Source organism: Cloeon dipterum, chromosome 1 (genome assembly GCF_949628265.1).
Source record: "Cloeon dipterum chromosome 1, ieCloDipt1.1, whole genome shotgun sequence".
Classification (NCBI taxonomy): Eukaryota; Metazoa; Arthropoda; class Insecta; order Ephemeroptera; family Baetidae; genus Cloeon; species Cloeon dipterum.
The window spans coordinates 31,899,438-31,924,466 of record NC_088786.1 but is presented as its reverse complement, the minus strand read 5'-3'; the positions used below and the strand labels follow the sequence as shown (position 1 = coordinate 31,924,466).

The 25,029-nt window shown below is 40.2% G+C and overlaps 4 protein-coding genes across 9 annotated transcripts; 2 read left to right on the top strand and 2 right to left on the bottom strand.

Annotated features, from left to right (window-relative positions):
- The first annotated feature begins 201 nt into the window (after positions 1 to 201).
- On the top strand, positions 202 to 10,358 carry Arms (Ankyrin repeat-rich membrane spanning). 3 transcript variants are annotated; one of them, XM_065497050.1, is made up of 17 exons: positions 209 to 340; positions 2,543 to 2,877; positions 3,244 to 3,378; positions 3,569 to 3,964; positions 4,460 to 4,855; positions 4,917 to 5,292; positions 5,348 to 5,512; positions 5,567 to 5,777; positions 5,830 to 6,246; positions 6,553 to 6,760; positions 6,816 to 7,416; positions 7,476 to 7,641; positions 7,696 to 8,311; positions 8,369 to 8,489; positions 9,282 to 9,382; positions 9,435 to 9,555; positions 9,777 to 10,358. In XM_065497050.1, exons 2-17 carry the CDS (start codon positions 2,596 to 2,598, stop codon positions 10,208 to 10,210), a joined length of 4,746 nt encoding a protein of 1,581 aa, XP_065353122.1. In that variant the 5' UTR covers positions 209 to 340; positions 2,543 to 2,595; the 3' UTR covers positions 10,211 to 10,358. The 3 variants fall into 3 exon arrangements, with proteins under 3 accessions (XP_065353124.1, XP_065353122.1, XP_065353123.1); XM_065497052.1 differs by lacking the exon at positions 2,543 to 2,877 and having other exon boundaries at positions 202 to 340; XM_065497051.1 differs by lacking the exons at positions 209 to 340; positions 2,543 to 2,877 and adding an exon at positions 830 to 1,181.
- Positions 10,359 to 10,507: 149 nt separating this feature from the next.
- Adar (Adenosine deaminase acting on RNA) lies at positions 10,508 to 16,490 on the bottom strand. Of its 4 annotated transcripts, none has more exons than XM_065497053.1 (11): positions 16,243 to 16,490; positions 14,455 to 14,554; positions 14,235 to 14,392; positions 13,648 to 14,176; positions 13,427 to 13,595; positions 13,108 to 13,370; positions 12,772 to 13,051; positions 12,135 to 12,278; positions 11,914 to 12,056; positions 11,584 to 11,783; positions 10,508 to 11,258 (listed from the first exon to the last, which is right to left on the bottom strand). In XM_065497053.1, the coding sequence occupies exons 1-11, from the start codon at positions 16,342 to 16,344 to the stop codon at positions 11,100 to 11,102; spliced, it is 2,247 nt and encodes a 748-aa protein (XP_065353125.1). In that variant the 5' UTR covers positions 16,345 to 16,490; the 3' UTR covers positions 10,508 to 11,099. The 4 variants fall into 4 exon arrangements, with proteins under 4 accessions (XP_065353125.1, XP_065353126.1, XP_065353127.1 ...); XM_065497054.1 differs by lacking the exon at positions 16,243 to 16,490 and adding an exon at positions 15,653 to 15,754; XM_065497055.1 differs by lacking the exon at positions 16,243 to 16,490 and adding an exon at positions 15,671 to 15,754.
- A 2,109-nt stretch (positions 16,491 to 18,599) lies between these two features.
- On the top strand, positions 18,600 to 20,329 carry eIF6 (eukaryotic translation initiation factor 6). Its single transcript, XM_065497062.1, has 6 exons — positions 18,600 to 18,799; positions 18,859 to 18,944; positions 19,037 to 19,212; positions 19,663 to 19,839; positions 19,953 to 20,134; positions 20,200 to 20,329. Exons 1-6 carry the CDS (start codon positions 18,693 to 18,695, stop codon positions 20,207 to 20,209), a joined length of 738 nt encoding a protein of 245 aa, XP_065353134.1. The 5' UTR covers positions 18,600 to 18,692; the 3' UTR covers positions 20,210 to 20,329.
- A 2-nt stretch (positions 20,330 to 20,331) lies between these two features.
- Positions 20,332 to 21,258, bottom strand: LOC135948020 (probable RNA methyltransferase CG11342). Its single transcript, XM_065497061.1, has 3 exons — positions 21,015 to 21,258; positions 20,770 to 20,946; positions 20,332 to 20,715 (listed from the first exon to the last, which is right to left on the bottom strand). The coding sequence occupies exons 1-3, from the start codon at positions 21,192 to 21,194 to the stop codon at positions 20,332 to 20,334; spliced, it is 741 nt and encodes a 246-aa protein (XP_065353133.1). The 5' UTR covers positions 21,195 to 21,258.
- Positions 21,259 to 25,029: the final 3,771 nt, after the last annotated feature.

Below are 25,029 nucleotides of genomic sequence, written 5' to 3'. Positions count from 1 at the left end.
CAGCATTAACACAGAACATACCAGCTGAGCAGCGTAATATTACGAAAAACAAATAAAAAAGAAGGGATGGGCCACCACTGTCTAAAAATTCTTCAAAATGGTTTATTTGTTGGAAAATTTATGTTGCACCACTGCTGTTTTGTTTTCAAAAACATTTCTATTTTAAATTATTAGCTTCTAACTTCGGGTCACATGACGTGTGTCGTCGTCAGGTTGGCATCAACTTGTTTACAAAAATCTTATGACTGTTCTCCGTCGACGACGGCTTTTTTCATTAGCCTAAAGAAAATATGCAATGAAAAAATCGGACATTCCTTGGATTGATCGGATTCCTCTCCAGGTAAAACATTTTCTCAGTAACATTCTCTATTTTGACAGCTGTGGAGCAGCACCTCCTCTTCGTTGCAGTTTTGTCCCCATTTCAATCCTGTCCTTTTACGTATATTCAAATCGTCGTTATCACATTCAATTAGTGAAACAGCAGACTTCGTTCGACGTTAAACGCACACTTCCAAAAGAACAACTGAATGATGAATGACTCGTGCAGCTCAATGTACTTAAAACTAAAATCGAACGTGATGCAACTGGACTAAAACGTCGTTGCGTATACAAATGAAGATAGGGTTTTCCTAAAGGGTTATTATTTAAGTGAGAAGCAAGAAAAAAAAATAATAATAAAACTACCTGCTTATTCTCTTGAGACTCGACAAAGCTATTCATGTTGCCTCAGAAATGTGTCGCAAGGAGAGATATTGGTATGTGTGTGTGTGTGCCAGCGATGCAGTTGGTGCGAGAGCAGGAGCCGCTGTGTTGGTCATTGTGAGACAAGATTGGAGCCGTGTTATCTATCATCCATACATTTTTCACATGACAAATTATTGCTGCCCACGGCTGGAATATTTGTACGCCGCGCGATTGATAGATAGGAGATTTCGGGCTTGTCTCGTGGTCGTGCGCACTGTAAACATCGTTGCGAAGAGCCGGGCACAAACTGCGCTCCAGTAGAAATTTTCCTGCCTTCGGCACTCGTCGGCGGGTCGGCAGGCGCGATGTCGACTCACTCGCTTAATGACGCCACGGCGATTTTAGGCAAACACCCGACTCTCAGGTCCTATGGCGCTGTCTCCACGTTTTACCAGTTCGTGGCGCCGTCCATCGCCTCTTTCAGAGGGTCGAACAAGGTTTTAATTTTCTTCTTTTTTTTCCATTAATTTATTTGTTTTTCGCCACAGTTGAAAGCGCGAAAGACACTTTTAACATTGATATGCGGCTCGTTTCCCCCTTTTTCTAAAAATAGTAAAGTATTGATTTTGTAAATATGATAGGATCGTGAGTTTGTTGATTTTTGCAGGAATTTAACTGTCATTATTGCTACAGACAGATAAGATGCTTAAAGCTATTCAATGCTTACGAAATTTTGAAAATTTTAGTTTTCTTCCAGTGCTGGTTAACGTGTCTGCTTCCAACATGCAAACGCTCTTTAAGGTGGGATGAGAGAATAATTATTATTTGCATTTTAATTAGCAAAATTGGTTAGCTTTTCATAATTTTAGTTCTTTGCTCTTCTGGTCCATTCTTTATAACGGGAAGGGGTTAAGCTTTCCAATGAAAACCTTTATTATGAATTGCAAATTAATTAAGAGACGGTGGCTCCTCTCAAATAATTAATTATACTTGATAAAATAACTTCAAAATTCACGTTTAAAACACAGTGTTCGCAAGTTTTTACCAAATGGTATATAACGGTAAATACCACCAAGTTTTTACCAGGTATTTACCAAGAAAGTGGTATTTTTAGCATATAATAAATTAATAATTAATTAAGTAGTTGAAAGTGTGCTCCGCAGCAAAAAAATTTCACTTAAAACTGGTAAATACCGCGGTAAATAACACCACTGGTATGGTAAAAATAAAAAAACTCTGGTAAATTCCGAACCCTGTTAAAACAACCCGATTTTTAATTGTCTACTAGTAAACTCGAGGTAAAAATCCAACCCTCACAGTAACTCATTCATTTTCCGTACTTGAGCGTTGGTGTTTTCCTATTAATTTTTTTCGGGAACGAGGATTCCAAAGAGTACATTATTTAATTTTTGGTTTGTGTTGTTTTCAAAACATGGGTGTATATTTTTTCAGATTTTTTTAAAAAAATTCGTAGATACTTTTGCTATCAAAGAGTTACAGGCACTTGCAGGGTTAATTTTGTATAAATTAAAATAATCGGCCACTCGTGAAAATCCGGTTTCCATAAAAAAACACACTGAAACAAAAATTGTAAGTTTGTCTGAAATTATTTTTAAATTATTCTGACTTACGTATTCTTATGAAATGTGTCCACTTAACATGCTGTACAATTCACAGGAGTTGCTCTATTTCTAGCTAAACCATCGTCGAAATTTACCATATCAATCAAGCGCAGATTTTAATTCAGAGCAATAATTTCAAAAATATCGATATTAATGTGCACGTGTTAGTTACATTTTAGCTCGAGTCTTGATTGCTCGATGCTTGGAATTGATCAACCAAACTGACCGACTTTTAGCACCATTGGCCACTGGCCAAGATCACGGAAGCTCGCGATCAGTCCGAGGAAGAATGCTGGAAGCGTGCGGCAAGAAGCGGCGTCCGGCCCTGCCGCTGTTGTCCGTGACGCCGGCGCCGTCGAATGCGTCGTCCGCGAACTCTGTGCAGGAGCCGGCCGCGTTGAACGGCAGTGGACAGCGCAGCCGAGGCAGTTCGCTCGGCTCGATCAAGATGTTCCTGAGCCACTCGCCGACCACGTCGCTGCTGCACCTGCCGACCTTCGGCTCGCCCTCCGGCGACAGCAATGGCTCCAGCAGGCGCTTCAGCTTCAGCCTGCGCCGCTTCTCGTCCCAGGTCTCGTGCTGGATGCTGCGTGTTCCTCGTTTTTGGCTTGATTGGCCTTGTTGACCGAAGAGGGCCACTTTCAGTAACCATATTCAACCAGCCGCATCTTTTGTGAACACTACTAATCCTGCGTCATAATTCCGAGTGTATTTCCACGCCAAAAACGCCAATTTTTATGTCTGTCCTCAAGTTGGAGGGAGTTTGATTGGATTTATAGTGGTTTGTCGTTCAGGAAATGCACTCGGCACTAATTCTAATTGACTGCCATTATTCGTAGTTTCATCGCATGATCTTAGGACATGTTGTTAATTGTCTATGCTATCGCTTGAATCCACTTTGCAGTTGATAGTAATTTCGCGTAACGGGCTGTTGCAGACCCTCGCCGCGCCTGACAACGTCATGGCGGCCATGGGTCACAGGACGCTGATCAACCACATTGTTGACGATGACCTACGCGGCATGCAGGACCTTCTCGAGTCCCGCAGGGTCAATGTCGATGACCGTGATGAGGTGAATTTTCTCTTTCCCATTGACTCCTTCATTCATTATTTTTATAGTTTTAATATAATTTGCTTCAAAATTATAACTGAACTCTTTTTGAGTATTTCTCTTTAATTCATGACTGAAAAGACGGAAAGAAAAATCCTATTTCAATATTAAAATGAACACTATTTAGAAAATTTGTGTCATATGTCTTCAGAATGGAACAACTGCTCTCCAAGTAGCAGCATCACGGGGCAAAATCGAATTTGTGAACGAGCTACTCAATTTCGGGGCAGAGGTGAATGCCGAGGACCTCGACAACTGGTCAGCGTTGCTGTGTGCCGCCAAAGAGGGCCACACGGACGTGTGCAACCGATTACTGGACGCGGGTGCAAGCATCGAGCACAGAGACATGGGAGGTTGGACAGCCCTTTTGTGGGCCAGTTACAAGGGACGCACTGAAACCGCGGCTCTTTTGCTGGCCCGAGGGGCAGACGTTCACGCTCAGGGCAACTACAACATTTCATCCCTGATCTGGGCTGCTGGAAGGGGACACTCGGAAATTATTAGAGAACTGCTGGAGCATGGGGCCAAAGCTGTCACAGCTGACAAGGTATAAAATATTTCTTCTTGAAAATTCCTAACGAGGTCCCTTCCATAAATGACAATTGAAGTGCTGAACAAACGTCATCTATTAATAATCTACCATAGTTTCAGCTCCTGCACGAAGCCCTATTTCATGAAAAATAGACAACTTTCAGGAAAAATTAATCTCTTATTCTCATTTTAAAAGAAAAGTAAAGAAAACGCCTATTGCCATTAATTTTTTATTATTTTAAATACTGTTGAAAATTTGTTTTGTATTTTATTTATCTATGCGAAAATTTGAAATATTTAATTATTTTACGTTCTGATTTTTTTATGAAATAGGGCTTTTTAGGTACAAACTGAAGCTGAAACTAAAATATGACGTTCCCTTCGGTGAAAATTTCCGGCATTCCAATTCATCATGAAGATTTTTATTCCACTAGACTTATTTTAATTCATTACCTTTTTTGGGTGTAGAACCACGATTTTCACCAAAAATTTTGATCTCGTGAAATTTTAGTGCGGGACATCAGCTTTAGTATGGGCATGCAGAAACGGCAACCCCGAGTCTGTGACCCTTTTGCTGAAGGCTGGAGCTAATGTAGACGCGATTGGAATGAACTCGTGGACTGCCCTGTTAGTGGCCACCGCTGGCGGACACTCTGAGGCCGTCACGCTGCTGTTAAAAGCCAAAGTGAACATCAACCTGAAGGATAAGGATGGCTGCACCGCATTGGCTGTCGCATCCAAAGAGGGTTTTCAGGACATTGTCGATGCACTTTTGAGTGAAGGCGCTTACATCAACGTTCAAGATAGGGCTGGGGATACCCCACTGATTCATGCTGTGAAAGGAGGTCATCGCCCTGTTGTCGAGTCTTTGCTCAAAAAATACGCCGACGCTGATATCCCTGGCAAGGTGGGGTATTTCGCAAACTGAAACTCGTGACTGACGTTTTGACATTTATTCTTGTTTACAGGACCACAAAACTGCTCTTTACTGGGCGGTTGAGAAAGGAAACGCTGCAATTTTGAAGCTGCTGCTCTCGGTGAACCCTGATTTGGAAGTGGCCACCAAGGACGGAGACACGGCCCTGCTGAAAGCTGTGCGAAACAGAAACACCGACATCGTCCAGATGCTACTCGACAAAAAGGCAAAAGTCACTGCAGCCGACAAGAAAGGCGACACCTGCTTGCACATTGCCATGCGCGCCAGATCGAAAGCTATTGTTGAAGTTTTGCTTAGGAATCCAAAGCACAGTCAGCACTTGTATAGGCCAAACAAGGCTGGTGAAACTCCCTACAATCTGGACATGAAGCACAGCAAAACGATATTGGGCCAAATGTTTGGACAACGTAATAATTATTCTTATTTCTCTAACTGAGTGTTAATACTGTTTGTTATGTCCAGGGCGTTTGAACTCCAGCAGTGAAAATGAGAAATTGCTGGGATACGATCTGTACGGAGCCGCTATTGCAGACACACTTAGTGAGCCCTTCCTCACGATGCCCATCATTGTGGGTTTGTTCGCCAAATGGGGCAGTGGCAAGTCCTTTTTGTTGAACAAACTGAAAGGTGAGATTTGCTCAATGTTTTGAGGGTTGCAAAAATAAAGTTCGCTTTTCTCAGATGAAATGAAAGGGTTCGCTAGACAGTGGTGGGTGGAACCAACATTCTCCTTCACGTCCCTTCTCTTTATCCTATTAGTCCATTTGTCTCTACTATTGGCTGTAGCTTGCGGACTGGCCGCAAACTCTTGGATTGTGGGCAGTTCAGTAGGTTTCGGATTCCTTATCGGTTGCTATCTCATCCTGCTTTTGATCTGGACTGGAGCTCAAAGGTAGTCGCTCGCAGTATTTTAGCCGTGCGTTGACCAACACCATCTTTTGTAGATCCGACTGGAATTGGCCTTACAAAGTCAGCTCTGCCCTGGCGTATCGACTCACTCGCATAGAACTGGTGCTCAGGGTTTTGTTCTGCCACCCCGCCTCGCAAAACCGAGAAAACACCAACGCCAGCCCCATCAGATTCTATTTCAGCGACCAGTCCAAGTTGTCTGCCGCGGCAGGCAGAGAGGCATCGCTTATGAACTTGATTGGCTCACTGTATGACGCTTTGGAGAAGGATTACGGCACTTGGGCGCCCAGACTATATCGTGCATTTAGACCTGAGCCTATGAGGTCCACCTGGCAGTGGAGAAGACTCTGCTGCTTGCCTTACTTTGTCATTTGGCTCATGCTGTACACCTGCGCTTTACTGCTCGCCTTGGGTATCGGATTTTGGCTGCGAGCCTCGTCAAGCAAAAACGAGTAAGAAAATTTATTGTGTCTCTTGTGCATGACTTTCCAAGATTCAGGCATATATTGAAAAAATCCATTAGTTTTCGTTGCATGATACTACCTTATCTAGTAAGTGCTAGTAAATTAATTTTTATTTTAAAGTAATATTATGAAAACTAGAAATGCATTTAAATTTTGTCTTGAAATTATTAGAAACTTGTGCACCCGTTTTCAACTAGAAATACATTTAAATACTGTCTTGAAATTATTAGAAACTTGCGCACCCGTTTTCAAAAAATCATTTGGTTTTCAACCTTGCATTTTTTCCTCTGACAGGATTGAGACATGGAGTATTCAGGCTGCTGTGGTTACTCTAGGCCTAGTATTAAGTGTCGCGATCGTTGCTAACCTCTTCACTGTCGGTCGAGCAATTCAGAGCCTAGTGCTATCCCAAAAGCGTCAGCTGCAAAATACCATTTCTAACAGCAAAGGCGAAGGCTTCATCCACCAACTGAGAGCTGAAGTGAACCTCATGACTAACATGGTAATTCGATTTAATTTTTGTGTCCAAACTATTTGACAATATTATCATCGCCTAGGTTGAGTGTCTAGATTCGTTTTCTGGTCAGCAAACCAGACTGGTTGCCGTGATTGACGGTTTGGATACAGCAGAGCAAGACAAAGTTTTACAAGTCCTGGATGCCGTTGGTACCCTTTTCAACGAGGCGAATGCGCCCTTCATAGTACTCCTGGCCATTGATCCTCACATCATAGCTCGTGCCCTGGAATCCAATAGTCAAAGGGTTTTCTCAGAAGGGCCCATCTCAGGCACCTCCTACATGCGCAATCTCGTTCATTTGCCATTCTATCTGCAAAATTCGGCCATCAACCGCGCCAAGGTGGCCATGCAGTGGTCCTCCCGCCGCCAAGACGACTCTGCATTGCTTGTTTCCCGGAGATTGTCTTCTGAGTCAACCGCAGGAGACCGCTTGAAGGCACCAAACAACGCAAGGAAAGGCTCAAGCAACACAAGGAGGCTGTGGTCCAGCGAAAGCGTCGCCAGCTCTCTGGCATCTAATTTGAACAGGGTTGGCATCGGCATGGATGCCGGTTCCAAGGGGTTTATGATCACTGACGATTACTTCTCAGATGTCAACCCAAAGTCATTAAGGAGACTGATGAATGTTATGCACATCACAGGTGAAATATTAGGCTTACGATAAAATTAAGTGGTTCTAATATTTTTCTTTAAATTTTAGTTCGGTTGTTAAGGTCATTCAAAGTGGAAGTGAGCTGGTACCATGTTTCGATTTGGATTAATCTGGTTGAGCAGTGGCCTTATCGTTTGTCTTGGATGATACTGTACATGGAAGCTTTTGAAGAGGCTCTCGACGATAGCGCCTCTTTGAGAAGTGTCTATGAGAAGTAATTAATCCAATTTTAAAATCATAAGGGAGTAGCCTCATTTGAATTGTGCAGGGTCAAGGTTTATGTACCACAAAGTAGAGAAGCAGAGCCTTTACTTGAGATGGATGCTGATGAGAAAAAGCTGGAAATCTTTCTGGCAAACCACCGGAGCAACCTGCTTGTCTGCCACATGCGCCTCTACCTACCTTTCACCATAAATCTTGATCCCTTTTTGAAACGAGTCATCAAAGACGACAACGTGGGCATCGAAGACATCTTAGCAGCTCAGGTGCAGCAGGATGGCGCGAGCGCTGCAGCCGCCAAGCCGCCAGCACTGCTGAGGAGACCGAGGACGTACGCGAGAGCAGCGCCGACACCGCCAAGTCAGGCGATTGTCTATCCACAGATGCCTCAGATGCCTCACCAGCCTGGTCCGATCATGAACTGGCCCAACCCTTGGGAGTCGCCTATGATAATTCAGCCGAGACCACCGATACCGATGCCCAACATCCAAGTCAACCCTGAGGATACCAAGCTGTCGGGAATGTCTGTGGATGGATTCTGCGACTTTTTGAACTCCGTTGACGATCTGAGTCCGAGCACTGTGACCAATCTCCAGAAATCCCTCAAGGAAAACAACATTGGAGGAAAGGTGTTAGCAATGTGTGATTTGAACGAGCTCAAAAATGTAAATACAGGTCTATATTTTTTTACTATTTGTACTAAAAAGATTGTTTCATCTCAGGTTGTTCATCTCAATTTTGGAGATTGGGAAATATTCAAGTGGTTAATATTGTCACTCCGCCAACAAGAGATTGTAAATCCTGTAGAAGAGAGAAACCTAGTACGATTTGCTCCCGTTCAACGTAAGTTTTAGTCTATCAATTTTCAGCAAGAAAGCACAGACATTATTTGTACCGAAGAATCCTTACAAGGTCCCTTTTTTAAAAATTGCATTGGAATGCTGTAAATTTTCCTGGAAGTTTGACGTCCTGGTCACGCTCAACTAGTTTTGGCTTCTGTTGAAAGCCCTATTACATTTTTCCCCCAAAACATTCATATTTATTGCAATACTGACGCTAAAGATTAAAAACTTCTCGCTCATGACAAAGGTAGATAGGAATTTTTGTATTTTAAACTGACGACAATATTTTTTTCGTAATTGAATTCATTCATTTCATGCGCAAATTTATAAATCAAAATATTTGTTTTTTAATTTTATTATTCAAGTATTTTTATACTTTTCATTAAAGGGTTTTAGCTGATTTATTGGTTTTATACTGTTTTTTTTTTCAAAACATTAAATTTTGCAGCCCAATTAACACTTTTTACTGTAAAAATTAAGCATTATCTACCAATAAACTTGTGTTGCTCAAATTTCAAGAAACGTGCGACTTATGTTATGGAGAATTTTATAAATTGTTAAGTTGCACAAAATGAAACTGTGGGAAACATTTCCTAACGCACAGCTAAAACTTATGGATTGATAGATGATTTAGAAGGTTATGTTTGCTTTTAAACATTTTGGCAAGTAAATAGGTGGTTAAAATGGCTTAAAACAGCAAAATATGTGCTCATTTGATTGTCCTGCAACGATTGGAGGCTCAGAAAAAATTGACCGTCTCAATTGCACAGCCCTATTTATTTGTATTTTGCAGGTTCGCTGAGTTCAAAACCAGGAATGTCTGGCGACACCAAGGAGACAACAAAACCAAGCAGAATTGATACGCGGCAGAAGCAGTCAATGCTTGAGAAACAAGTACTGTGTGTTTCGGGCAACAGCTCATAATATTAATCGATTTCAAATGCAGGTTTCAATGGAGGAGCAAATGATTTCCAAGGCCCTACGCACTCTGAGTGAAGAGGCCTCTGAAGACGTGCTGGAAGAGCCTGGAACGCCGCTCTTGACATCGACCAACTCGCCAGCACAGAGTGAGTCTCCCGGCATGAACGAGGAGTATAGTCACTTATAAGCGGCACGCATTATCTAAACTCTCAGTTAATCTCGTTAATATACGTCATGTACATATTTGAAGGTTGAGGTGGGCACTATAAATAAACTGCACTGATCGTTAAACCAACTCTGCTCTGCATGCTCATTTTCACTGCATTTAAATCAGATCTCACATCTGGAGTTATTGAACGTTTTGCAGTTGACACTCCTGGTAGTACGAGACGCCTGCTGCGGCCGTCAGAGAAGAACAAGCGGCCAGTCTCTCTCCTTGTGGCCGGCCCACAAGACGAAAACATTCTCTTCCCTGAAGTATCCACCCCTCCCGCTTCTCCTCGCCGCATTTCTGCGCTTCGGCGTTCACTTGCCCCGTCAATGACACCCGCCTCCAGCCTGGAGAAAATCAAGGACCGAATTTTCCGCTCCAGAGACAATCACGAAGAACCGCACCTCAGTGCTGATGAAAGCACCCCCTTGGTGTCCGAGGTTTCCTCTCCCGTCACCGTTCTTCCGGTCACAATCACCTCACCTCCATCTCTGTCGCCTGCCTCTTCTGCCGTGTCACTTTCTTCCCAAACCCCTGAACAAATAGACTTGAAAAACAAGGATGACAATTTACCAGAGACACAAGTTTAATTTACAGCATATGCTTGTTTTAGTTCCATACTGCTTTAAATTTTGCATTAGAGCTCATGTTCGATCTCTTGTAAATTTTAGCGCTTCTTATTGTGATGACTATAGTGTGATTCTTTTGCCAAAATATATATTTATTTCTGCCTCCAGAGCATTCATGTTTTGATTCATACTAACACCCTGAACGACTGCTAATATTCATCTTAACAGCTAATTTAATTCAAACCATGCAACCGCTAAAAAAGGACTATTTTCTTCTTTACTAATTAACTGCTTGGGTTTCGCATTAAAACACATTGCTTTTTTGACATCAAGATTATGATTTTATTTGATTGCTGAAAGAGTTAGCTGACACCAAATACAGACGCCATTGAATTGGTTACATTTGATTGAGTTAATTATAGCATGATTTTTCCTGAAGCCAAAGAGAATGAGCGGGTCGCTAAGTTGAGAGGGACACGATTCAGCTAGTGTGATTTGAGCTAGTCAGCTATTAGTCACAAGCCTTCCATTTTTTTTTTGGACTGCAAAGGATGAAACCTGAAGCTCTGACTTGTGAAAAATGTCAGGCTAACTTACAAACCATTAAGTCCAAATCAATTAAAAATTTATGAAGAAAACTTTTTCCACTCACCATGAAAAAAATTTAATTAAATCTTTGCTTAACGCACAATTTTTAACAAAACAAAACAAAAAATTAGCGTCAGTCTTCTAAAATTGAAGAGGTACTTTCAACGTCCAAATGTCACAACAAAGGCAAGATACTCAATGGAAGATTGATTCTCTTGGGACTGGGTAGCCTCTACTCAAAGACCCCTAGCCGGGCGTGTTGCATTGCAAAATTGTTGGGGGCAGCAATGGGGTGCTGCGCCTTGCCTTCCCATCGTGCGACTCACTCGCCCACTCCGGCGATCAAACGCGCCCGTTCGTTAACCAGCTCCCCATTTACCTCATATGGGGACACCTCGAACATGTCCTGCTCGACGGGTTTGTTCAACCATTCGCCCAGCTCAGCCTTGCGGAACGATATGAAAAGCTGTTTCTTGGCCATCTAGAAAAAAGATTAATTCACATTGGATGGAAAACAGCGGCAATGTGCACACTTTAAGGTTCACTACAGCAGGATTATTATTATTGTATAATTTAAAATTGGTACAAAATTTTAATTTTATTTAAATGATTTTTTCCTGAATTAAAATGGTTTTGAATACTGAGATTTTTAAAGCTAAATGAAAAGTGTTGTGAATAAGCAGCATTCAAACCCAACAACTATTATTACAAAAATTGCTATTGATTGCCTCAAGAAGTTTAAGAAAGCACTTGAAAAACGATAAATTTTGGCTAGCTTTGATTGATTTACTAATATTCATTATTACTTGGTAATCATGCATAGCATCCTTGACATCACAATACGTAGGCGGGCAAGGGTTGCCTGGGCTGCCTATTCCAGTGACGGTAGGCAACGTCGACACAAGGCGCATGAATCGAACGAAAAAGCCTCGCTTGCAGAGCCGAGAGGCGCCTCCTGTCTCGTTCTTGCCGGTCATTGAGCTGATGACTTCCGGACCATCCTCACCTGCCATTACTCATTTAAGTCAAGGGGTAGGACGGGAATGTTTTTTTTATCATAAAAGGAAATTATTTTAGCGCTAAATGAGATTTTAAGCGATTGATTTGTTCAATGTTATGGTTTTAAGAAGGCATACCTATCGTCCAATTAACACTATGACTAGGAGCTTTGCCTGGTAATCGGACTTCAGGTGAGCTAATCAGGTTCATATGAGGCTTATTGAGGCGATAAGGAGGTGGCAGTCCCTGGACTGTGTTCTCAATTCTACCACAAACAGCCCTGGACAAAGGACCGGCAGTTCAGGTGTTAATTAATAGTTCTTCACAAATATAACGTGAACTGTCAATTGCTACCAACCTGTACATGTGACACGGGTGGAAAAGTGAGCCTACAACTATGCTAGTCAGGTAGACTGGCTCGATAAAGTGCGACAGCAGTGCTCCTTGAAGACCAAGTACGTTCCATCGCGCGATTTTGTCTGAACAAGACATCGTCCTTAACCTGAAAACAATTAAAACCTGAGATTAATCGAACAAAACATATTTTACTCTTTATTTAAAATCATTTTAAAAAAGGGCTTACCAATTTTGATGAAAAATAGTTATATTCAAAGTTATTCTGTTTACTATAGTTTTCCAAATTTGCTTTAGACATTTATGTGACATGACACTCAAGCGTTATAAACCTTTTCTCAACCAGTGACAAAAGATTATTATATAAAGTCTAAAAGCAATTACGTTTAAACGCAATTGTTTTGAAAATAAAGAAAACACTAACAAATCAGTATTTCCAGGTGCAGGTGTTTTCATCCTGGATTATATGGGGATGGAAACCCAGCAAAAATAAACAAAGCAAAATTCAATTTTTAAAAAAAAATTTAATCTTACTAAATAAAGATTCTACTGAGCGCCTTTTTAAATAAAGAATTGATATTGAATACACTTCCCTTGAATAAAAAAAACATCTTAATTTTAAAATTACAAATATTTCTTACCTTTCGCCCTCCAAAACACCGTCCCAGGTTTGTATCTTCTCGGAGCTCTTTACAGGTATGGTGCCTTCACCAGATTCAATTTTGGTGCGAAGCTGTCCTCTTGCCTTTCTATTAGGATGATTGTCCACACGCTCTTCAGTGTTAGCTGTCTCGTGGGGAGAGAAAATCCTTGCATCGCCACAAGGCGCTGTGTTGATGAACAGGTGAAACTTGACGTGCGATTTCACTCTGAAACCTTTCCCATCTGGCTTCACCTCCAAAATTGACTCACTTGCAGACCCTGAAGTAACGAATTGGGTTTAATTTTGCAGATGTGAAGCAAATTCTTAATTGTACCTGATTTCAAATGCAGCTCCAACTGGGTGTACAAAAAATCACAAAGACATCGGCGGGCGACAATTTCAGCATGAGTGTCGTTCAAGCTGCTTCCTAGATCACTCATGTGTTCGCCATTTATGCACTTAGTGCCAGTAGTTACTCCAATCACAGACACGTCATCCATGGCTGAGCCTGTCGTCATCACAATTCCAGCCAGAACCTTTCGACCCGAGTGAGCGGGTTTGCTTACCATCAGAGCAGAGAACTTATCCAGCACAAGACTAGATAAATTACAATTTAAATTTAAATACGCATTCCCAACAACTCATTTCCTTACTTTGAAATGTGGTCTGCCAGCATTTGCGGCAGGGAAACAAAGTTCTGGTTTTGCCCCAGAGTCGAATTCTGTTGAGTGTGAATTCCTTGAAATGGCGAGAAATTCAGATTGTACAATTTCAAGAGAGCCGCTTTAGCAGCAGCTGCTTTTCCCAGTTTCTTGCTAGGTCCTAAAAATGAATAAAAATATTAAAAAGCACCATAGACAGTGGAATGCTGCACCTGCTCCTTTAAAAACTTGTCCTTCGACAGTCACAGCCATGGTGAATTTCGTATTAGCTTCACCGCTCTCTCCGACACACTCAAACTTGGTACCAGGCACCAACTCGTTCAGAATGGTGACTGGATTTTTCTCCAGCGGCGATATCTTGGCTAATTTTGCCTGCTTTTGCTGCTGCAGCGTCAGGGCTGGATTGGCGTTTGTGACAGAAGTACCGGCTTTCTGTTCGGCTGTAGGACTAGTCATACTAGAAGGTTTAGGTTTCGCCGCGGCTGACGGTACGATCGGTGGCGGGATTTTCGCCTCCGGCTGTTTTCGTACTGCGTTCAGGTCAAAGAGTGTCATGTCAAACTCAGAGATGTCTGAGGTAAAGTCGATGTCTAATTGTTTAGCGGTCAACTGGCGGCCCATGGCTTGCCTAGCGTCAGCCTCATTTTTAAACTGCAAAAAGCTTTGCAGAGCCTTTTCTGCCACAGCCTGCTTTGCGAGACGCTTCGATCTACCACTGCCAAGAAACTTTTGGTCGTTCACCTGCAAGGTTCATTTAGCATACATATTTAGCATTTGAATTATTAAGTATGTGTCTTACTTCTATGCTCATAGTAAACAGAGGCGAGTGTGTCGGCCCCTCTTGCGATACCAGACTGTATTCAAGTCCAGGTCGAAGTTCATTTAGAGCACACACCGCGTTTTTCGGCTGCAGTGGTCCGAGCGCAGTGCCCTTCTTGCGCTTCTTTTTGTTTAAATCTGCATATGGGGACATCAATTGTTATTTTACCTCAAAAGGTTCCAAACTGAAGTGTGCTTACCTGGGGCATCGATGGCCCTGCGTTTCATGCCTAATTGAGGCATTTCATTTACAGGAGCGACTTTCAAATCGGACGCTGTGTCACTTGAAGCGTCATTAACCTGTACACAGAGATAAATAACCTGTCAATCATCATGAGTCAGAGATTAAAAGTTGGCGAACACATAAGTGGGGTCAATTGTTGCTTTAAATTTGAAAAGCTATGATATTATGTAATTAAAGTTATACACACCTTCACGCTTATCATTTAACTCTCTCGTTGATATTATAAAAAGAACTAGACAAATATCGTGTTTCACACGTTATACATATATATTATAGATATAATAAATTGTTAATTTTCTGAAATAATTTTAAATAATATTATACATAATATTGGCATAATAACAAGAAAATTCAAACGTTTCTTAAAGTGATAGAAATTGTTGACATTTGGGCTTTCACACCAAAAAATTCTAGCAAATAACTAAAAACTGTCAAGATAATTAAAAGCGATAGCGAAACAACGAACTTGTCTGTTTGTTGTTTATGTTTGCGCTCTGCACGAAATTTATATTTATCATAATATCGATTTACCAGCCCATCAACGAAGTAGTGCCAACATAAATCGATTCGAACGAAAAGGCGCGATGGTACATTTATTATGCCTAAATTTTAGATAAACAGCAATATAATAATTATTAATGCTGAATTTATTCTACCAAGGGAAATTTTTCGGACGGGTTAAATTTTTACGAAATCTAATTTTCTCGCATTCATAAAACCACAGGTTTTCATATTTTAAATACTGTACAATGTTTATCTATAAAACGACTATGGTCGTTTTAGTTTTTTGCGTATTAAGCTCTGAAAGAAAAAAGGAATGGTTTAATATATTCCATTGTATAATTTATGATGCATAAACATTTATAATAGGCAAAACTATATCGTTTTCAACCGTACCCTGAATACGAGCGTAATTTTAATGCTAATAACAATGCGAAAATGTTAAATCAATAACTCACCTTCACCTAAAATAAACGAAAGGATTTTAAATCTCTACTTTTTTGCTGCACCCGCAAAATAAAGAGCTTTAATAGTTTTGAATAGATGCCTTGTAATCAAAAAATATAAAAGGAAACCTTTCGAATTTAAAGGCTACAAAGAGCATACAGAATGGTCCGTGAGATATTTTGAAAATACATCCTAGAGATACTTGCGTAAGCTTTAGTTGTAACCTGTATGCGGCGTCTGTCGCATCTCTTCCGTCTGCACTTAGTGAGCGAAAGAACGGCAGAGCAATTCATTGATTTTCCAAAGCGCAAGTACCCAAAGTACGTACACCGCAGTACGCATGATCAAACGACCCTGGGGTTTTCTTTGCGGGAAAAGTAGGCAGGTGAGCTATCTATATTTGTTGCAGGCAAATTACATTCGCGTTCGCGTGCTTAGCCACCGTGTAGCACTAATCTTGTTTTTTTCCTTCATTTATTTTGAGGTAGCCTAAATTTATTGCTCTGCGACGAAATACGAAACAAGAATTCTCTGCATTGCTATGGTGATTTAGGTTAAACAAAGATTTATCTTCTCTTCCAAAGCATACGGAATAGGTTTATTTTGTTAAAAATAGCTTTAAAATTATTAATTTTTTCTAAACTTATTTTGCAAATCGCTTTGAGTGATTGATTTGGCTTCAGTCATCATGAGTAATCATTCTTAATTTAGCGAGTTAAATAATATTAAGTATCATGCAGTCCTTCTGATTTTGATTTTAGTATAATTTACTACAGCAGTTTGTTTTATCGCAAACCTGGTTAATTTTGGATAGTTGGATCAGCGTCAGCAGCTGCTTGGTTCGGAATGATACAGATAAGGTCTTGAATTTGAAGCTGGCTTCCTGGAGGAGCAGCATTCACTAGCCCTGATTCGTGGCACTGGTGCGTTTTTGAATGTGCTCGCAGCGAGTCTTCTCGAACAAAAGTTGCTTCACAAACACTGCACTGGTGTTTGCGCTCCAATTGATTCACAGACTCCACTTCTTTCAAATGGTCACGTGCTATGTGTTTTGTTGCTTTATGTTTTGCCAGAATACCTAATAGAGGTTAATAGAGGTTTGCTTTAAACGAAAATTTAATTATTCTTTTACTTTCTTTGGAGCACACATATTCGCAGAGCGAACAGGACAGCAAAGGCTTTTTCTCGGAGCTGTGCTTTTTCTTTATATGCTCGTCCAGCCCTGATTTTTTGAAGAAATAGGCTTGGCAGTCACTTTTTTTACATAGGAGAAGGTCCTCTTGAGAGAAAAAATTAGTTCATTTTCTTGCCGAAGTAAAAATATTACTACCTTGATGGACTTTCAAGTTGTGCTGTCGGAGGTCATCAAAATCTGCTGCTCGGTAACAGTCTGCTGGTTTACATCTCTTGCACCTAATTCTCTTGTCGGCTTTTAAATGCACTTTCCTCATATGAGATATTAAATTACCTAAAATGTGTTACGTGGAACTAAGAGATTTATAGCATGCAACTGGAAAACTCACTCTTCAAATTACAGCAATGTGTACAAAAATTGCAGGTGAATGGCTTGGTACTACTGTGGATATTCTGGTGACGACGGAGGTTTGATCCAGTTTTAAATCGAGATTTGCAGCCAGGAAAAGTGCACCTGAATGGGAGGTCACCTGGAATGATAAATTTTCATTCAGAAATCAAATTTTGAGGTTTGAAAACAAAACCTGTATGTCTTCGAAGGTGAACGGCAAGTTGAGAGGAACCTCTAGCTCTGTAAGGGCACACCTGGCATCTGCGACACAAATTGTTTAATCGAGGAATTTAAAAGACAGCCTTCTTAAATTTACTTCCATGGTCTTGAATTACTGTGGACCATCTGGTGAGATTTTAAATTTGAACTGGTGGCGCCTGTGTAATCGCAAACATCACACGCGTAGGGTTTTATATTTTTGTGGCGCCTGGTGTGAAGCTGAAGTTTATCTGCTCGGCTAAAGGCTCTATCACATATTCCACAGGTAAACGGCGTTTCTTCTGCAAAAATAATTTAAAAGTGAGTCTTAACAATTTTAAAGTATTTTATTTGGTACTTGTGTGAATCCGAATGTGTCTCACTAAATCCTTGTGATAGAGGAACTCAAAGTTGCAGCCTTCTATTTCGCAAACATAACTCTTCTCGCCTTTTGCCTTTTTGCTAAAATTGGATTATTCATTTTTGGGAACATATAAGCGTGAAAAAATGAACTCACGAAGGAATCGATTTTTGTTTTGTAAGATGATTATTAATCTCCAATTTACTGCTATCATCACAAGGTTTTTCCACGATTTTTAGACTTCCTGGTTCTAAAAACTCGTCATTATCTTCAACAGTGGTTGTTACAGTAACTTCAATTATTGGTTGTTTGTTGGGAGACAAACTGAAGAACTGAGTGGCCAACACATCAGCTGCATCAACAGCTTCGTAGCCTCTAATTAAAATATTATTATTGTTCTATTGCATAATTATTTAGCTTTAGATTCGCATTCATACATAACCTCTCCTAAACATTTTGTCTGCTCAACTGTCAAATATTTTTGAGTCTGCTCATTGTCAGATGGACCTGATTTCTCTGGAGTTTCTTCTCGAGGCAAATTAAGGGAGAATTGTAATTTGCACGTCGTAATTTTATGATCCTTAAATAAGCCATATTCATGGAATTCTTGCTTGCACCGACCACAGATGAATGTATCTTCTGCATCATCGTCTGAAACAAAAATTGCATTAAGTAACAAAAATATAAGATGGGATGCATAATAAGACTGTGAGAGGCGTTTAGAAAAGGAAAAATTATATTTTACAAAAATTAAACTGAACATTGCATACTCATTTTCATTTAAAAGTGTTTTCTCTTAAATGTATCCCTTTGTAGAAAGAGGTGTCTCTTAAATTTTAAATACGACACTACTATAATAAATAATAAACTTGCTGGAAGCGGCTGGAAAAAGGCCTGCCGGCTGCCTGCTAGTTTCGCCAACAAGAAAGAAAATAAATAATACGAAGTTGAATTTCCCGCTTAGGTTTCAAACTCATTATTTTACTGTTTTGGTGGCAGCACTGTTCTGTTTCACTGACACAACACGCTTTACAGCGTTTGCTCTGTGTAATCGCCGTTCCTTGTTAGTGAACCTCGTGGTTCATTCTTCTGTTGTGGTTTTTTACAACTTTGTTTCTCATTTTGCCGCAAATTTCAAGTTTGTCCTGCAATAATTAAAATCATGGCGGTTCGTTTGCAATTCGAGAATAATAACGAAATTGGTGTGTTCTCAAAACTCACAAACAAGTACTGTCTCGTCGGAATCGGCGGCTCTGAAAACTTCTACAGGTTAGTGTGCTAGAAATTTCCGCGAAATTATTGATTTTATTCGACTCTGCGCATTCCAGCACCTTCGAGGTGGAATTAGGCGAGACTATTCCAGTCGTTCACGCATCAATTGCAGGCTGCAGAATCGTCGGCCGTCTTACAGTTGGTAAGTTCTTGCAATTGTTTATTAGAAAAACAGACACAAAAGTTCTCAAGGTCAGTCGTATGTACTCATCGTCAATAATTTTTGCATTCTAGGAAATAAAAATGGACTTGTTGTACCCAATTCGACAACAGATCAAGAACTTCAGCACCTTCGAAATTCCCTTCCAGATTCAGTTAAAATTCAGAGGGTCGAGGAAAGATTATCTGCCCTTGGTAACGTCATAGCGTGCAATGATTACGTTGCGCTTGTTCACCCAGATCTAGACAGAGTAGGTATCTTCCATGAGTCATTCCATTCCGCAAACTGCAAACAAAATCAAATAGTTTTCAACATGTTGGTTCATCAATTAACGTAACAATTCAATGAATTTAAGTTGAAAATTGTATTAAATAAATATAGTTTTAAATTGAAAAAATGGAATAATATTATGAGTTAAATGAGACGAAATCTACGATCAGCAAAATAATTTTTGAGTTCAATTTTCTGGTTTTAGATATATAATTACGCTTTTCAATTCAAGTTCAAATAACGAACCCTCCAGTGTAAAACTATCGTTGTTATATTTGTAAAATGTCAGTGGCATGTGGCCCCTCAGTAAACACCAAACATTACAATCGATCTTTGAACAGAACTAACAACTTGGGAAGCTATATTTTTTCTTAAACTAATTAATGTGCTGTTTAATTTACGTTGATTACATGAATATTTTGTTTCACAGGAAACTGAAGAAGTTCTCTCCGACACGTTGGGAGTAGAAATTTTCCGACAGACTGTAGCTACTAATTCACTTGTTGGCACATATTGTGTCCTGAATGACCAGGGAGGGCTAGTTCATCCCAGAACTTCCCTAGCTGACCAAGAGGAGCTTGCAGCTCTTCTCCAAGTGCCATTAGTGGTATGTCAATTTTGTAAACCAATTTTGATTAATTTCCTTCAGTTTTGAATAATGTTTTTACAATTAGGAATTGAGGAAAGAGAAAGAGCTTATCAAATTGGAAATATTTTCAGGCTGGCACTGTCAACAGAGGGTCTGACGTTATTGGGGCTGGGCTCGTTGTCAACGATTTCTGTGCGTTCTGCGGCTCTGACACGACGAGTACAGAGCTCTCTGTTGTTGAATCCATCTTCCACCTGAACGACTCGAAGGCCAGCAGGATCGGCGAGCAGCTTAGAGCGCCTCTGATCGATAAGTAGGACCTTTTTTCTTTTTATCATTTTATCTGTGATGTTTAATTGTTGTGACGCTTAATTCTAGTTTGGCTTAAATTGACGGACGAACTGAAGAAAACCGGGTTCTGAAAGAAACACAAATGCAGGAACAGGTGTTTTTTTTGCATTTTCCTCTAATTGTGTACTAAATAAAATTGGAATTTTTAATTTCTAAATTTTAATATTTCTCGTAAATGCAAATAGTTCTATTCCACTTTGTCGGATCGGTTTCAAAGATTTTCTTCATGCCACACTCATCGCACAGTACTTTTTCCACAAATTTCGGAATTTGAACTCCTTTGACAGTCAGTTTTGAATACAATTCAAATCCCCTTGCTCCGGAAGATATCAGGCGTCGCTGCGCGTTTCGGTAACATTTCCACGGTTGCGACTCAATTATTACCCACTTTTCAGCTAGGTTAGCAGTGTTCTTGAGGAACAAATGAAACGCTTTGTCGCCGTGAGTCAAATGAACCCACATTGTTACAGACATCAAAAACACAGCTGCGAATCTTGCGCACCCATGCTTGGCAGCCACAGACTCAAGGTGGCTCAAGGAATCCTTTATAAGAAGTGATGATTAGTTATTATATTACTGTCCTTCTTGATAACTTACCTCTTTCATTACATCAAGTGTCTTAAATTCTATACTTTCTACGGCAGTGAATTGCTCGTTAGCCCTGCTGATTAAAACAGGATCAAGGTCTACTCCTACCATGTGAATTTTCGGTATTTTCTCATTGGCAGTCCTTAGATTTGCTTGCAAAAACCTCAGAAGTTCCACGGTTAGCTCCTGCGCAGAGAAAAACAAAAAAACATGAATCTTGCAAAGTCAAATACATATCACAATTTGGATGTTACCCCTGTGTTACAGCCGACATCGAGGCATACAATTTTATCACTTGAAGGGTGAGTCCAGATATCTAGAGGCAGTTTTTGGATCCGCTCAGAAGCTGGATGAAATTGGTAGTAATTAATGAAGTTTCCATGCCGCACTGCCCCTGGGTTGTCACCAGTGAAATCCAATTTTGGATCCTCCATTCAGAGCTGATGGTGATCAAAGCGGATTGTTAAAACACGTGAAGACGTGAACAACAATAATAATTGTTTGTTGACATCACAAACTGAGGTTAAGAGACATCTGTTGAAGAGAAATTGAACTAAACACGATAGGGATGCATTATCTGGCACCGCTTTGAAGCTGATATCTTACTCCAAATTAAAAAGGTCTCTTGCATAAAAATGGAAAAAAATGAAAATCGCAGTTCATGAAAAAGCAGTATGATATTAAGAATAATTTACAACCCACTCCCAATATTTTAGAATTAAAATTTAGCACTAAACTTTGATAAATTATTTAAACTTGGCAAGAACATCAGATCTGTTCACAAATCAATTTTTAATGGAATTTATAATACATTTTTAAAATGAACACATGCAGCATTATTCCACTTGTGTTGCGCCGATCTTGCAATTTTAGAGCTATTAAAAGTAGCGTGCGAATACCAATATTCTGATTCGTTTCAGTAACATCAAATTAAAAGTTTAAATTGACCTCCTTGTTTTCATGGATTAGACAGGTAGGCGGGCATTGCAGCTAGTGAAGTCAAATATTGGCAATAATATTATGTGGAACTAAGTGATTTCAAATGTTTTGAAAGTTAAAAAATATTCAGAATGTTAAAACTAAAAATAAGCTCTTACGTCTATTAATTCAGTAATTTCGGAAGAATAGGTACAGGAAGAAAATTTGTTAGGCGGGTGTCAATACAAAAAGTTAATCCAAATAGAATGCGATTTACTTAATTAGTTGTGTTGGTTCTGAATTTTTGAGTTTGACGTAGTTAATAAAGAGTCGACACGCTGAGATGGTTTTTTTGAAACGCTCAATTTATTATCTGTTTGTTGGTAATCTGTCACCAGATACTTGGAGTTCTCACGTAAAAAATCCATTGAGAAAAGGGAACAAGAGGATAGAAGATGGTGTTGACAGATTGCAGAAGATAAACCTTTTTCCTTTACCCCATTTGATTGAATAACGTGCACGTTTCCTTCCCATCGTGCGAAGAAGACTGGGAATCTGAATTACGTTAATAATACTCCCCAAAGACGGTGTGCGCTTCAAAGACAGATCTTTCCGATAGGGATGAATCACAAGAAAAGAGACCTCTGATCTTATTACCGCCCAACAGATTCATTTTTCGATGAAAGGCGGAATTTCGTGGAGCCCATTGTCATTTTTTTTCCACCTAGTCTGGCAGGCTTGAGGAAGGTGAATTTAAGAGAAGAAAAAAAGGAATAGCGGAGGCGGCGTCATTATTGGATCACAAATATTTCATTCAGGTGTTGCGTCGCCACATCCTGCTAAAATTTCGCGTTTTTGTGCCTGACGGTGCACAGGTAGAGCGATCGTCTTTCCTTCTTTCTTTTTCTTCTCTTTTCTTCTTCGCAGCAGCACAGGTGTGGTGACGCAAGTTTAAAGGGCTCGCGCACAATGGCCTCTGGAATGCTGCTTTGCTCAAGTAATTTTATATAGCTTGCTGCACCCCCACACGAGGAGGATGAGGAGGAGGAATCGCGCATGTACGTGTGCACACACACTCGGTCGCTCTTTGTGCCCGAATTCTGTGAGGGAAATAATTGAAAATGCTGGGGGGAAATGAATAGCAGCAATACCTTTTCCTTTTTTCAGCTTCAAAGGCCATCAGGCATGCAGGGAAAGAATTCGTGCACTTGTTAAGAGCAGGGCGAGATGCCCTAAGGGTCAATCGTTTCATGATTAATCTCCCCGTATAACTGAACAATTTGTCAGGCTAGTGGAATAGGGGCTAGGGCAAAGTGAGATAGATAATTTAAAAATAAATAATGATAAAAATCATTCGTTGGCCATTATTGTGGCACTACAAAAATTGTTTGAGCTTTCTTGCATTGGTATTTGCCAATAACCGCAATCTAAATCGAGAGTGGAGAATACGCAGCATATGCACCCCTGTTGCACGTCCAGGAGATCCTGGACGATTGGCAGTGGAAACGCGCGCTTTGTTGTAACTGCGTTTAATCCACGCCAATAAATGCATGGGCGATATTTGATATATTCCCATCCGCGTCCTTTTTCGCCACTAAAATCATCCACGGACTATTACACGGTTCAATTACTCGTTGTCGGAGCATTTCTTGTAAAATTTCCTCCATTTCACCGCGCAAAGCGTGGGGCATCCTGTAAAGCGCGTAGTAGTCAGCCTGGGCGCCTGGTCATGGCGCCCCTAAGGGTCCGTACTCCGTAGCAGGCCAGAAAGTTGTACAACAGCCATGCTATATTTTAATACAATTTTTCTAATTTAAAAATATTACGTATTTTTAGTCAGTGATAATTTGTAGAAACTAATTATCCTGATTATTTTGCACTTTCTCCCACTGTACTGGCCTCTCATTTACCAGCAAAACTAAATCCATTCGACATAATTAATCTGCAGAGAGTTCTGAGAACCGACCGTTGAAATGACCTGATTTATTTTGCTGACAATAAGAGCACCAATCAAAATTGAAGCTAAAGTGACCCTGTCATTATTTTTTACCGCATAGCATTTTACCTGCTGCTTTTACCGATTTTTACCAGTCAATCAAATCAGTCGATTTATCAAAGAGCAAAAATTGTGTAAAATTAATTAAATTTATTTTTCCCGCATCAAAAGTTACATCAAAGATTATTAAACTGTGTACACCACATACCACATCAGCTCGCACTCAGATTCTGACATTGCACGTGCTCGAAATACATCAACAATTCGAACCAAAAAATAACAATTTCCAATGACTTTTTGAAATAATTTTGAAGTGCGCAGAGTGAAACGAGTCAAAATAAATAATATTGTTATTGTGTGCCATTGCCATGCGTATGCTTAGAAAATGAAGAATGAATGCAAATTCACGTAAATAAACGATATAACTTATTCACAATTTTTTTACCCTGCTCCCAATGATGCTATATAACTTAGGGTTGAGAATAAATTATTATGACTAGTTGATTTAAAGAAAATAATAATAGCCAATCAAATATTTATCCAAAATTTAACAATAATTTAAATGACTGCAAGAGTATTGATTTGCCTAGCTAGATTAATTTCGCAATCTCTAACGTATCTCACACATCACTTTTTTCGTCTAATGAATTGCCTTGAAGGCTGACAGGAGCGAATAAAATGTGCAAGAGTGCATGAAAAATTTAAATTAATAGATCGCCTGCGATGTCTGTTGAAGCATGTGATGCGAAAAACGCGATTTCACGTTGGTTTCTTGTATATATGCAGATGTATTCTTCTTTCTAAGGCGAGCAGGAACACGCAACCGTGCCGAGAGCTGATCGAGCCAGGTACTACACTTGAAAATTTAACGAGCTCTTTTCCTCGCAAACGCCGATGAATAGTAATGAACGAGCAATGAATGTTGGAGCATCACAATCCTCGGTAATGAAGGGATCAAAAATTACCATTTCTCACACGCGACTGCACATCTTGAAAATGAAATTCACCTCCGCGGGCGAGCAAAAACTGGAATATGAAAGCAGGCTCGCGGCGCAAGTGCACAAAAAACGGCGCTGGACGAATGTGCAGTGTCATTGTATTGAGGTAGGCTAGTAACCGTCGTCGTCGCCAGTAAATTACGCTGCACTGCACTGGCTGACAATAATAACATCTCGCGTGCGGCAAAAAATAACGCCTTTTCATTATGGATAGCGGGTATGTAACCTGTCCTTCGCGAGGGGTGGCGAAAACTCCAATAATATCAAATGAAGTGGTTGGATCGCAGGCCCGGCAAATTATTCCGTTGAGATGTGCATTATTTTCGTCCCCTTTTTAGATTTTCTCAGGGGTTTGAA

Bases quoted from the DNA above. Each gene is read 5' to 3' on its own strand.
- Adar (XM_065497053.1), bottom strand. From the start codon at position 16,344: ATGCTGCTCCTCCAGGAAGCCAGCTTCAAATTCAAGACCTTATCTGTA. The intron at 12,279-12,771 runs GTAAGAAATATT...AATTGTTTTCAG, and splicing joins GGTGTTTTGGAGGGCGAAAG to GTTAAGGACGATGTCTTGTT. The intron at 12,057-12,134 runs GTTGGTAGCAAT...TCCTTTGTCCAG, and splicing joins CACCCGTGTCACATGTACAG to GGCTGTTTGTGGTAGAATTG.
- eIF6 (XM_065497062.1), top strand. From the start codon at position 18,693: ATGGCGGTTCGTTTGCAATTCGAGAATAATAACGAAATTGGTGTGTTC. The intron at 18,800-18,858 runs GTTAGTGTGCTA...TGCGCATTCCAG, and splicing joins GGCTCTGAAAACTTCTACAG to CACCTTCGAGGTGGAATTAG. The intron at 18,945-19,036 runs GTAAGTTCTTGC...TTTGCATTCTAG, and splicing joins CGTCGGCCGTCTTACAGTTG to GAAATAAAAATGGACTTGTT.
- LOC135948020 (XM_065497061.1), bottom strand. From the start codon at position 21,194: ATGGAGGATCCAAAATTGGATTTCACTGGTGACAACCCAGGGGCAGTG. The intron at 20,947-21,014 runs GTAACATCCAAA...TTCTCTGCGCAG, and splicing joins ATGTCGGCTGTAACACAGGG to GAGCTAACCGTGGAACTTCT. The intron at 20,716-20,769 runs GTAAGTTATCAA...CTTCTTATAAAG, and splicing joins CACTTGATGTAATGAAAGAG to GATTCCTTGAGCCACCTTGA.
- Arms (XM_065497050.1), top strand. From the start codon at position 2,596: ATGCTGGAAGCGTGCGGCAAGAAGCGGCGTCCGGCCCTGCCGCTGTTG. The intron at 3,379-3,568 runs GTGAATTTTCTC...ATATGTCTTCAG, and splicing joins ATGTCGATGACCGTGATGAG to AATGGAACAACTGCTCTCCA. The intron at 5,513-5,566 runs GTGAGATTTGCT...CGCTTTTCTCAG, and splicing joins TTTGTTGAACAAACTGAAAG to ATGAAATGAAAGGGTTCGCT.